The following is a 14,153-nucleotide window of genomic DNA, read 5'->3' on the forward strand; positions in this document are numbered from 1 at the left end:
ATTTGCAGATGATATGATAGTGTACAATAGCGACCCCAAAAACTCTACCAAAGAACTCCTACAGCTGATAAACACCTTTAGTAATGTGGCAGGGTACAAAATCAACTCCAAAAAATCAGTTGCCCTCCTATACACAAAGGATAAAGAAGCACGGAGGTAAATCAGAGAAACTTCACCTTTCACGATAGCCACAAATAGCATAAAATATCTTGGAATAACTCTAACCAAGGAAGTGAAAGACCTATTTGACAAGAACTTTAACTCTTTGAAGAAAGAAATTGAAGAGGATACCAGAAAATGGAAAGATCTCCCCTGCTCTTGGATTGGGAGGATCAACATAGTTAAAATGGCAATTCTACCAAAAGCAATCTATGGATTCAATGCAATCCCCATCAAAATCCCATCAAAATTCTTCACAGACCTTGAGAGAATAATAGTCAACTTTATATTGAAAAACAAAAAACCCAGGATAGCCAAAACAATCTTATATAAAAAAGGAACTTCTGGAGGTATAACCATCCCTGACTTCAAACTCTATTACACAGCTACAGTATTGAAAACAGCTTGGTATTGGCATAAGAACAGAGAAGTTGACCTATGGAATCGAATAGAAGACCCAGATATTAACCCAAAAACCTACGAACACTTGATTTTCAACAAGGGAGCTAAAGGTATGCAATGGAAGGAGAGCATCTTTAACAAATGGTGCTGGCATAACTGGATGTCAACCTGAAGAAGAATGAAAATAGATCCATATCTATCACCATGCACAAAAATCAAGTCCAAATGGATTAAAGACCTCAACATTAATGTGAGCACTTTGAACCAGATAGAAGAGAAAGTGGGAAGTAGTCTACAAGACATAGGCACAGGAGACCACTTCCTAGGTAGAACCCCAGTAGCACAGACAATAAGAGAATCAATGAATAAATGGGACCTCCTGAAACTGAGAAGCTTCTGTAAAGCAAAGGACACTGTCAGTAAGACAAAAAGGCAACCTTCCGACTGGGAGAAGATCTTCACCAACCCCTTATCAGACAAAGGTCTGATCTCCAAAATATACAAAGAACTCAAGAAACTGGACACTAAAACTCTAATTAACCCAATAAAGAAATGGGGTACTGATCTGAACAGAGAATTCTCAACAGAAGAACTTCGAATGGCCAAAAGACACTTAAGGTCATGCTCAACATCCTTAGCGATCAGGGAAATGCAAATCAAAACAACTATGAGATACCATTTTACACCGGTCAGATTAGCTAAACTCAAAAACACCAATGATAGCCTATGCTGGAGAGGATGTGGAGTGAGGGGAACACTCATCCATTGTTGGTGGGAATGCAAACTTGTGCAGTCACTGTGGAAATAAGTGTGGCGGTTTCTCAGGAAACTGGGAGTCAACCTCCCTCAGGACCCAGCAATTCTACTCCTGGGAATATACCCAAGAGATACTCTATCATACTACAAAAGCATTTGTTCAACTATGTTCATAGCAGCACTATTTGTAATAGCCAGAACCTGCAAATAACCTAGGTGCCCCTCAATAGAAGAATGGTTAAAGAAGGTGTGGAACTTATATACATTAGAGTTTTACTCAGCGGTAAAAAACAGTGACATCTTGAATTTTGCATACAAATGGATGGAAATAGAAAATGCTTTACTGAGTGAGGTAATCCAGACCCAAAAAGAGGAATATGGTATGTACCCACACATAAAGTGGATTCTAGCCATAATTAAAGGTCTTTGAGCCTATTATTCGTGATCCTAGAGAAGCTAAATAAGGTGAACCTGAAGAAAATCATGTAGTTATCCTCCTGGATATTGGAAGTAGACAAGAGTACCAGGCATCCTTGGGTGCACGGGGGGGGGGGGGGGGAAAGCGGGGATGAAAGGGGACAGGGTTAGAGAGAAGGGAGTAGGGGAGGATTGGGGAAAGCTTGGGGGATTGGGATGGGGGGAGGGAGGAAGGATGGATATGCGAGCAGGGAAGTATATATCTCAACTAAGGGAGCCATTTTAGGGTTTACAAGAGACTTGATTCTAGAGGGGTTCCCAGGTCCAAGGAGAGATCCCCAGATTGTTCCCTGGACAGCAGAAGAGTGGGTGCCTGAACTGGCCTTGGCCAATAACCATACTGATGAATATTTTGCATATCACCATAGAACCTTCATCTGGCGATGGATGGAGATAGAGACAGAGACCCACATTGGAGCACTGGACTGAGCCCCCAAGGTCCAAATGAGGAGCAAAAGGAGGGAGAACATGAACAAGGAAGGCAGGACCATGAGGAGTGCGTTCACCCACTGATACAAGGGGACTGATCGAATGAGAGCTCACCAAGGCCAGCTGGACTGGGACTGAACGAGCACGTGATCAAACCAGATTCTCTGAATGTTGCTGGCACGGGGACTGTCTGAGAAGCCATTGATAATGGCACTGGGACTTGTTTCCTCTGCATGTACTGGCTTTTTGGGATCCTAGTCTGTTTGGATGCTCATCTTCCTAGACCTGGAGGGAGTGGGGAGGAAGAACTTGAACTTCCCACAGGGCAGGAAACCCTGACTGCTCTTAGGGCTGGAGAGGGAGGAGGAGAGGGAGTGGGGGGAGTGGGAAGGTATTGGGAGGAGGGGCGGAAGTGGAAACTTTTATAAATTAATAAAAAAAATTAAAAAAATAAAAGGAGAGAGAGAGAGAGAGAGAAAGAGAGAGAGAGAGAGAGAAACAAATAGTGTGTGTTTTGTTACCTAACACAATCTGGCCTTAAACTTGGGTTTGACTCTCCTCCTCAGCTTCAGTATGATGGGATTATACACAAGCACAATTATAACTGGTTGTATAATTTCAATTTCATAAGAGAAATAATATAAGTAGTTGCTTATTTACATATATCTTCCTCTTCTCTTTTGATAACTGATAGGGATAACTTCACAATAAAATGCACTATGCAGAATAACATTATGTTATTCCTTTTCAGTCCCTTAAGGGCTAACCACGCCCACTTGCCAGCCACTTCTGACCTCCCTCGTAGCCATCTTAACCCTTTCTCTTCGGTTTCCCCCCCTCTATCTCTTGGTGTGTGCACACGTGTCTCTGTCTCTCTATGTCTGTCTCCATGTCCCTCTGTCTCCCTCTTCTTTAAGTAATAAATATTCAGCTTCATGTTTAGCCTTACGTCTATTTATTACGTCCTGTACGCCTTTTATCCGCCAACTCCACCCGCCAGCTCTGCCACTCGCTGTGTGGAACCTGCACCCGTTCTGGCGGCAGCCTCTGCCTGGACTAGCCTGCCTTGGTCACCCGCCAACATATTATCTTTTTAAAGAACAAAACATTAGGCATTAAACGTTTTCTTAGGATCAGATGTCACCGTGTAAACATTATGATGTGCTATAAGATACTTATACCATTAGGGCTCTCAGAAAATTACCTTAGCTTTGTACTTGCTCCAATTGCCCTCAAACACTGAATACTAATTAGGGCACTATAATAATTGGACTTATGGAAAAACCAAGTTGCCTCGAAGTGAGTGGTTTCCCTCACTTCTGATTTTGCTCTTTGTCACTGCCTGCTTTTTACTCTTCAGCTACAGGGAATTTTGTTTTTAGTCTTTGAGAAGTTAGCTTTAAACTGACTTAGCCACCAACCATGACCTTGAATTCCCGAGCCTCAGGCGCCCACCTCCCAAGTGCACGAACTACACCAGTTCATCTGGTTTTCTGTGGTGCTCAGGGTCAACATCAGGGCTTCTGTGCACACCATACAAACACTCTACCAACTGAGCTACATTCCCAGAACTGCTACAGTTACACCTTCTAAATTCTTAGATTAGCAGCATTTATTTTTTCTCTTCTGTACTCTTTACTATTAAAGCTAGCTAGGGTTGACTTTGAGAGCTATGTCAACCATGAAAGAAATTCTGTTTTAAAACTAGTTACCACTCTATATTAGCTACATGAACTAACCACAACACATTCTCTAAGATTTCTTTATCTATGGCTTATTCAAGAACTGCTACTATTTGGATGGGTGAAAAGATGGTTCAGCAGGTAAGAACACTTGCTGCTCTTGTGGAAAAACTTGTTTGGTTTGTAGTACCCACAAGAAGGCTTACAACCATTGATAACTCCAGTTCTGGGGAATCTGCTTCTGTCTTCTGGCCTCTGTGAGCACTACATGCACATGGTGTGCATATAGATATGCAGCGAGAATGCTCAGAGGCAAAACATAATTTTTCTCTCTCTCTTTTTGTTGTTTTTTTCAAGACAGGGTTTCTTTGTGTAGCCCTGGCTGTCCTGGAACTCACTCTGTAGATATGAAATGTTTCTCTTTTTAAAGTAATGCTACCATTCAATCAATATTTTGGCAGTTTCATAAATAGCTAAACTTAAAATGTAAATGGTTGCCACCAGCAATCAAATTGCACTAATCTCATGGACAGTATCTAGTGAGTAAACAAAATAATTACAGTAACTAGGGATACAATGTAGACTACTATAATTTTTGAAGGTTTTTCTTTTTTTTTTAAAGATTTATTTATTTTTATTATGTATACAACATTCTGCCTCCATGTATCCCCGTGCACCAGAAGAGGGCGCCAGATCTTATTTCAGATGGTTGTGAGCCACCATGTGGTTGCTGGGAATTGAACTCAGGACCTCTGGAAGAGTAGCCTGTGCTCTTAACCACTGAGCCATCTCTCCAGCCCCGAAGGTTTTTCTTTTTACAACGAAGATCTGCAAATTTTATAAACTTCCAGAACACTTAAAAAAAAGTGCCTTGACCAAAGGGTCAACCTAGGACCTCATACATGATACATGCTGGCCAAGTATTCTAGCGCTGAGCTATAACCAGCAGTAGGAATATCATCTTAATAAAAGCACCAATAGTGCTCATTCTTTTTTTGTTTGTTTGTTTTTCAATATAGAATTTCTCTGTGTTCTGGTTGTCCGGGAACTCAATCAGTACACCAGTCTGGTCTTGAACTCAGAGATCCACCTGCCTGCCTCCCACGTGCTGGGATTAAAGGCTTGCTTCCCAACTGCCTGACCAAACATATATACACATACAAACATACACATACATAATGTTTAGCCTAAACATTCTATTAATGCAGTATACTGAATCCAGAGCATCCTACATGCCAAGCACAAACAATGACACTGAGCTATATTACCAGGTCCTAAATATAATTTTAGATCATGTCTATTCATATGTACATAATACTATAAATATAAACTGTATTATAAAAGAATGACTCAACTAAGTACAGAACTAGAAATATATATAAGGTAATGTAAGTTTTATTTCTTTTTTAATAACTTCTACTTTGCTACTATTTTATTCTTTTGTAAAGGTTTCAATGACAACTCTGTTTCATTAGCAGTTTTAAATGAGTACTTAAACATCCATACTGTTAACTTCAAACTCCAGACAAATTGCCATAATGAAAACAAATGAAAAGAGCCTGTCATTTTAAAACATCTGTATTTAGACCCAGTATAAAAGAAGTTCTGAATATAACGTTATATTTTTACTTTATAATTTTCAAAGGAACTTTACTGATTTTGAAAAATGCTTCAAATTTTTTAAAGGCACATCAGGTATAAAACCCACTATAGTAAATGTTATAAATGGAAGTGTTTATATTTAAACATATTAAAATTATTTTGGGGTAATATGATGCATATCATACTAATAATATCTCATCTTTGTCTTCTAAAGAAGATGTATTTTGTTTCAAGTCATTAATACATCATGAAGACCTCTATAAGAGAGAAGAACAAGAAAAATAAATCATTTACTGTTCACCAATGTTATTTCATTACTTTTATGTTTACTTACTTTAATAAGCAATGCTTCATTTGCAGCTTCAATGACTTCATTCCTGTCTTGAACTTGTTGATGTAAATTGCTTACTGTATCCTGAGCTTCTTCTAATTCTAGTTTTGCTTTCTCTAGTTGTTCATTTAGCTGTTGAACAGACGTCTTCTGAGAATCAGCAGAAATCTTCCACTTTGCATGATTCTCTTGATGTGAAATCATCTTTAAATCCCAAAAGTATAAAAAGAAAATAGAGTGAAGTTGTTTCAACAACATTCTAATAATTGCTACTATTATTTTTCTTAAGAGATCAAATTTATAGCTATAAATATCTGATTTGACACTACAATATTCAAGGCAAAAAGAGAAAAGAACACATTCTTACATTCACTTAACAGTTAAACATATACCAAATTTGGATTATGATTTACCTAAATAAACTATAATGAAATTTTTTAGACAACTGGAGAAATCTGAACACTTACTGGACATTGGGTTGGGTATGGTGGCACATGTCTTTAATTCTACCACTCCAGGCGCAGAGGCAGGTGGATCTCTTTGAGTTCCAGGACAACATGGACTACATAGTGAGTTTCAGGACATCCAGGGCTTATATAGAGAGACTCTGCCTCAAATAACAAACAACTAAAACCAAATCAAAAAAGAAAAAGAAAGAAAGAAGGAAGGAAGGAAGGAAGGAAGGAAGGAAGGAAGGAAGGAAGGAAGGAAAAACTCGAGAGAAAGTGAAACATCTCTGGCTTCATAATGACGGTGGTGTTGAACACCAGGGAGCAAATTAAAAATGGATGATATTGCCGGGAGGTGGTGGCACACCCTTTTAATTCCAGCATTCAGGAGTCAGAAACAGGCAGACTCACAGAGAAGTCTAATCTACAGAGTGAGTTCAAGGATAGGCTCCAAAGCTACAGAGAAACCCTGTCTTGAAAACAAGACAAAACAAACAACAACAACAAAGATGATGCTGAGAACGGCAAGTTGATTTTTGTTCAGAAGTGTGCCTGGGCTACACTGTGGGAAAGGAGGCAAGAACAGAACTGGACCAGATCTCTGTGATCTGCTTGGACGATAGGTCAGGTCATCTTATGCCGACTAGGTACTGTCTGAGAACAGGACATTTGGAGAATCCCAAAACGCACATCTGTGGAACAAAAGTGATCTCCAGAATCAAGAAGAGTGTGTTGGCTAGTTTTGACAACCTGACACAAGTTAGAGTCACTGGAGAAGAGGGGGCCTCAATTAAGAAAATGCCTCCATTAGACCAGACTATAGAAAAGTCTGTAGGGTATTTTTTTAATTAGTGACTAATAACGGAGGGCCCAGCCCATTGTTCCTGGGGCAAGTCATAGGGACCAAGCCAGAAAACTACACCCTTCCATGGCCTCTACATCAGTTCCCACCTCCAGGTTCCCGTGCTGTTTGAGTTCCTGTTCTGATTTCCTTACATAATAAACAATGATTTGGAAATGTAAGCCAAATAAATCCTTTCCTCTCCATCTTGCTTTTGGTCACGGTGTCTCATCATAGAAACAGTAACCATAACAAAGACAGGGACAAAGGGCAGACGTACTAGTTTATCTTAAAAAGGCTACTAATGAACAGCTGTCATTGCCCTATGTATTACAAAACAAATTTCTCATGGCTTTTAATGTGTATCCTAAATTAAGCTAATTGACACACCAGAATTAAAATCATGAATAACTAACAGGATATTTTTGTTATAGGATATGTGGTCATGCTGTGAGTCCAAGATAGCACTATTTACTGAAAAAAAAAAACGTTTTAGTTGTGGTGTGACTCAACCCTAGCACACACCTTTAATCCAAGAGTTTTCTGCTTGAATGTTATAAACAGGATTAAATAAAGACAATGATAGGTCAAAAGAGGAGCAAGCAACCAGCTTGGAGGAAGTGAATGTAGGATTATTAAGAAAAAAACATAGAGAGTAAGAAGGAGCCAAGAAGACAGATAAACGCAGTAGAAGTGAGGGGCATTCAGTCTGAGGAAGGTGATTGTAGGCAGCAGAGAAGGAGGAGAGAGAGGGCTTATGGGACAATGGCAGAGGACGAAGGTCAGATGGGTACTTTCTCGGCCTCACTGAGCTAGCAGCCTTTCACCCCAGCATCTGGCTCCCAAGTCTTTACTGGTAAACTTGAACAACTGAGAATTTGTTACAAACAACATATTTTTGTTGGACAGTCCTGATATAAGTAAAATTATCTTGTAGTAAAATGGCTATGATCTTTTAAAACACAATAGTTTCTGCTCCATAAATACTACCTTTGCAGGAGTCTTTCTGGAATAAACATTCTGACGCCAATGAGAGTGGAAAAGCAGAGATATCATCAAAGTCAGGGTAGCTCCTGACACGCTTTGCCTCTGGGTTTAGGTCTGCATTCTTATTTTATACTTTAAAACCACAAGGTGGAGTGGACAAGCAAGAAAGATTATAATTTATAGACGCATATGCAGTAGTCAGCAGGCTGTTAAGGGCAATGACTCATTGTTTCAGCTATTTCTCCAGGTAGCAAGTGAAATCATGGTTGGCAAATAATATAAACTAACAAAATCATTCTCACTCCAAATTATGTTTTTAAAGAGATCTGAATCTAAAGGCACTTAAACAAGACATAAGTTACAAGTCTCTGCCCCTACCCCAGGTGTCTAACAGAAACTAGGTATGGTGGCACTTCTTTAATCCCAGCACTCAGGAGGCAGAGGCAGGAAAATCTCAGTTCAAGGCCAGCCTGGTCTATGTAGTGAGTTCCAGTATAGCCAGAACTACATAATGAGACACTGTTTCAAGGAAAAAAAGAAAAGTTGAATATAAATGTATAAAAAATTATTTTTTAGCACCAAACTCAATAAATACTGTCAAAACAATTAAGATTTGGGGTAATGTTTTCAAATGTTTTAAAAAGATAAATGTAGCACAGTTTCTAGTTGGAATTAATAATAAAAACCCAGAGTCAGATATAGAGGTTAATGCTGAAGATCAGAGAAGCAGAGCGGCAGACACCAGAGAGTTCTCACCTCTGTCAATGCCCAGACCAAAGGAGCAATCCTATCCTCAGACTGCAACTCCAAACTCTGTCTCCACCAAACCTCAGAGTGTCCTGAGCTCCTGCCTCCTCCCGCCTGAAATTCCTCTCTCTGCACAGCCATCCCACTCCTGTCTCCACCTCCCTAGTGCTGGGATTAAAGGCGTGGGATCCCAACTGCTGGGATTACCTTTGTGTGAGCTCTGTTTCTCTCTTAGACAGATTCAATCTTGTGTATCCCAGGGTAGCCTTGAAGTAACAGAGGTCCCTTTGCGTCTGTCTCCTGAGCCCTGGGATTAAAGGTGTGTGCCACCACTGCCTGGCCGCTAGTGACTTAGCAAGCTTTTTTTTTTTTTATTAAAACGTAAACAAAATATCACTACAGATAAAAGTATTCTAATTAATAATACTGTTAATTTTTATAAAGACTCAGAACATATTGATAAAACGGTTCTAGTAATGCTTCTCAAACTTACTATCAGATCAGAGGTTAGAAATTACAAAGTATTTTACAGTATTTTTACATCACATAAAATGTTTTTTGTCTGTAATTAAGTATTTCCAGTTTGTTTTTCCACAAGTTCTATAATTAAAAATGATAAGACTCTGATCTAAGAACTTAACATATAGTAATTAATTTATTCCTTATAACAGTACTATAAAATAGCTGTTGTCATTATACGCATCTTGGAGAGGATTAAATAGCTTATCCAAGATCATACAGTTAGAAAACAGGCTTGAAACTTAGGATGCTTGTTTCAAGAATGAGATCTCTTAACTCCAGGGCACATTATTAGTCTTTTAACTGAAAGGATATTAAATGCAAGGTATGTATTTAGTTTAAAATGAAGATCACAATATATTAATTTATAATCAACACTTCAAGAACTAGACTTATACTTTCATCCTAGTAGGTCAATTCATTTTAGTGGGGGCTACTGACACAAATTATATTTTTCTTTACCTCCATATGATAAGCTTCTTTGAGAGATTCTACTTCTAAGGATAATTTCTTTATTTCTGCTTGCATTCTTGCTTCTAAATGAGCTTCACGTACTTGAGAAGCCCCTAGTTCTTCAGCCAAACGATTTCCATGAGCTTCCTTAAAAACGACATGTTGAATATAAATTATATAGGTAGCTTATTTGGTTTAGTAAAGCTAAATAAATGTAAAACCTTAGTGGAAAGAAGCTAGTCTTTATGTAAACACATGTGCCAAGCGTTTTAAAAAAAGATTTTATTTTATGTATATAGGTGCTCTACTGACTTTATGCCAGAAGAGGGCATCAGATCCCACTATTGATGGCTATGAGCCACCATGTGGTTGCTAGGAATTGAAGTCAAGATTTTTGGAAGAGCAGCCAGCTCTTAACCTCTGAGTCATCTCTCCTGCCCACCAAACTAACTTATTATACGGTACAGTTTAAAATACAGACATTTCAGAGAAGACCAAAAGAAGGCAGTAGTACATTATTTGCTATATAAGTTCACTAATCAATGCCTTCTGTGAAACAAAGACCCATAAAAGGCTAACTTTGGCCAATAACAGCCTTTTCAGGTGTTCCTGCGCACTTTTTTCACCACATGGACTATTTGTTTTTTACAAGAATAATTTGTGCTCTTTTTAAAATCTCTAGGGGTGTTTGACCTGAATGTATGGATTTGAACAACTTGTGTGCCTGGTACCCATGGGGGCCAGAAGGGAGTGTTGTATCCCTTGTAACTGGATCTATAGGTAGTTGTTAGGCAGATGTTAGCCACCATGAAGATGCAGGGAATTTAAGCTGGGTCTCTGAAATATGCATCCATCATGGGTAAGGGGAAACATTGATGAAATATGTATGGAACAATTTTAAAGTAAAAACTAAGCTAAAAGTTTTAAACAACTGAACAAAAGTTACAAACTTCTGCTATTCAATTAGAACCAATCAAAACTGTTATAAAATCCCAAACCACAACTGTAGAATGAAGCTAATCTAACGAATATAGCTTCTGTGTGATTACTCGGGACTGGTCAGCTGGAAAAGGGAAGTGCAGTCTCTGTCTACAACAACAAAACCAGATATTCTATTATTTTAATTCTCCTTCTTCCTGAAGGAAACTAAAGTAACTACAGAGTATGGAATATGAGTATGGCTTATGTAAAAAGACTAAATAAGATTCAAATCAGATTATTCATAAAAACAATCAAGGTTTGAATCAAACCAAAAGATAAACATGAATCTATATTTAGTTTGGGATTAAAATATTATAAAACTTTCAATCTAAGCAATCTCCCATTTAAACTCATTTTGAGAACTGAGTTTATCTTATCAAATAAAACAAATTATACTAAACTCAGAAATTATCAACAAAGGACCAAAATGAGATAAAAGTAGATACCTTCCCTTTTTATGTAAACACACAAATATCTGTTATAGTACTAATAAATTTTCCTATATATGCTTAATTGCTCTAATAATCCAGAAATTTGAATAAAAATATAACTACACCTAACAAAAACTAAAAGTAAAAATCTTTTAACTACATACCTATGATGAACTAGTTAGTGTAAGAGAAAGCAGAAAACTTAACAAGACTTTCAGAATAAAAATAAACACTTTTCTTATGGTCTAAGAATTAACCCAAGTATATCAATCTAAATACTCTTTAAATGAGTTGCTAACTTCTAAGGAATTAAACCTTTTACTAGTAATCTTGATTCTTAATATACTTTCATCACAGAGAACTAAATGAGGTTTTTACTTAGAAGGCAGGTTCAAACACATGCAAATCTAAATGTGCTAAATAACTCAATTAATTGAGAACTAGTGCAGCCAGAGTTCAGTTATGAAGGGTTTTTATTATAAAATGTTATATTACAAAGAATTTAAAATCTAAGTATAATACAGTTAAACTTTTTCTTTAAGAAACCTGTGGTAGCATGTATATAACACAAAAGTAACTACTTTTTAGATAGTACCCCACAGTGTAGCCTATGCTATTTGCTGCCCAAATGCTGGGGTTACAAACGTGGACCACCACACCTGGTTCCACTAGTCTAACCATTTCTAAGCAGACAGTTTGGGAAGCTTAAATACATTCACACTGTGTGGAACACAGTACAAAATACAAAGATTAAGCACTGGTGGTCCAGTGAAGGGCATTACTATCTGCCTTCTTTTAAAAAGGAGTTAAAATTTAAAACTTCTTCAGTAAAATAAACTATTTAGAATAGGATTACCTTTTCTTTAGAGAGTTGCTTTATATCCTCCAATTCGCTGGAGAGTCTTTCTATTTCTCTCTGTGCTTGGACTTCTTGGCGACGAGCCTCTGCCAGTTCCAAATGGGAGTTCTGCATTTGTTCCTGGGTTACCCTCAATTCCTGCCCCAAATCAATGACCTCCTTGTACTGGGTAGCAATGTACTCTTCCTGCTCTTTTATAACCTGGAAAGCATAAAACATTTGTGATGTCAAAATGAAATATATAGTTATGAAGTATACAGTTACAATTTGCTTCTTTATTTTCATAAGAGAATTACCCTACAATTATCTTTATAAAACTACAATAAAATGAGCATCTCCCACTCTAAGTTAATATTTTTAAAAGCCTTAATGTACCACCACATGCTAAGCCATATTGCTAACCCATATCATTTAGCAAATTAAAGACTCAAGGGATCAGAAAAAGATAAAGATATACAGTAAAAACAGATTCAGACAAAAAAAATTTCTAAACAGTTTATAGTATGTTAAAATATCTAAGTAAGCTTGGGCAAGAAAAGAAAAAAGATAGAGAAGGTCCTTAAAAAAAAAAAAAAGAAACAGAGTAGTTGGGTATGGTGACACATGCTTTTAATTCCAGCACTTGGGAGGTGAAAGCAGGCAGATCTCTGTGAGTAGAAAGACAGCCTGGTCTACAAGAGTGAGATCCAGGACAGCCAAAGATACACAGACAAACTCTGTCTGAAAAAAACCAAAACATTAAAAAATAAAAATAAAAGAAATAGAGTATAAAAAGGCCATGTAAAATTGGAAAATACAGCCAGGCGGTGGTAGCACACGCCTTTAGTCCCAGAACTTGAGAGGCAGAGGCAGGCAGATCTCTGTAAGTTTGAGGTCAGTCTGGTCTACAACAGCTAGTTCCAAGACAGGCCCCAAAACTACAGAGAAACCCTGTCTCGAAAAGTCAAAACCAAAACCAATAAATAAATAAATAAATAAATAACTTAAAAAAAAAGATGAAATAGACAGAGTCTGGATTATGTATATTTTTGTGTTTTCTTTGAATTTTTTGACTGTGAATGAGCTAACTACACAGAGACATTTCATTGTACATGCTGATAAGCTAAAACAAAATATATATTTTAAAAGTATTTTGACTTCAAAATTTAAGTCTAAGGACGTGTTACTTTGGAAAAGAGTTTTGCTTTTGTTTCCACAGAAGATGAGAACCTGTGGATTCGTTTAAGGCTAATGTGGCTTGACAGAGCAAGACCCCCCTGAAAGATATTTTATGAACCCTAAAAATACTTTGACCCCCCCCCCCAAAAAAGCAGGAAGCACTTTGGAGAAAACTATACCCAAACTCCCAAAATGATTGTTTATAAAAGTTTGTCTTTATTTTAAAAGGGTTGGTTATAAATGATTAATGGTCATAGACAATGCAGAGAGAGCTTGAATGTGGAGTTTGTTTGGGAAGAGTGTATTGGGAAGGTAGGAGGGAAGGGAGAGACAAACAGAGAGGGGAGGGAGAGTGGGAGGAAAGAAAAGAAGGGAGAGACAGAGAACTGTCTCCTCAGAGGAAGGCAGGAAGAGATAGACTGGGAGTGGGCGGAGCTTCTCTTATGGGGGGGGCTTGCACCTGCAAACAGTGCCATTGCAGAGGGGCAGCTGTGCCCAAGGGGCAGGGCCAAAGTGTGCCTGGATACTAACACTGGGTTCTCGCCTCAGCACCAAATAAAACCAAGTATGGTACCACACAATGTAATCCTGTGACTTGCGGTAGGAGGAGACCAGAAAAGAGCATAAGGTCATCATCTACTACACAGGGAGTTCAAAACTAGTCTGAGCTACCTAAGACCCTGTCTCAAAAAAACAAAAATCAAACCAACAAGTAGATTGCTCCTGAGAAATGACCTCTTGAGGAATAACACTCCAGACTGTTTTCAGGCCTACACAAACATGAGTACATACTCCTAAATAAATAATAAGTAAATACTGCCATGAAATATAAAATTAAAATTCACAATTAATCTATACAGCTGAATTGTGGATTCTCTATTGTGGGGATC

At 37.9% G+C, this 14,153-nt stretch overlaps 1 protein-coding gene across 6 annotated transcripts in view; it reads right to left on the reverse strand.

Moving 5' to 3' along the window:
* Positions 1-14,153, reverse strand: part of Ccdc18 (coiled-coil domain containing 18) — a 141,548-nt gene that overhangs the window by 11,366 nt on the left and 116,029 nt on the right. For 5 of the 6 annotated variants that reach the window (XM_048447047.3, XM_048447048.3, XM_048447053.3 and 2 more), the window contains 3 exons: positions 12,103-12,306; positions 9,844-9,981; positions 5,842-6,042 (listed from right to left, as the gene is read on the reverse strand). In XM_048447047.3, coding sequence (XP_048303004.3) covers positions 5,842-6,042; positions 9,844-9,981; positions 12,103-12,306 — 543 coding nt within the window. The remainder of the gene's footprint in view (positions 1-5,841; positions 6,043-9,843; positions 9,982-12,102; positions 12,307-14,153) is intronic. The other variant, XM_048447052.3, reaches the window with a different exon arrangement.

Source organism: Myodes glareolus, chromosome 8 (assembly GCF_982192425.1).
Source record: "Myodes glareolus chromosome 8, mMyoGla1.1, whole genome shotgun sequence".
Classification (NCBI taxonomy): domain Eukaryota; kingdom Metazoa; phylum Chordata; class Mammalia; order Rodentia; family Cricetidae; genus Myodes; species Myodes glareolus.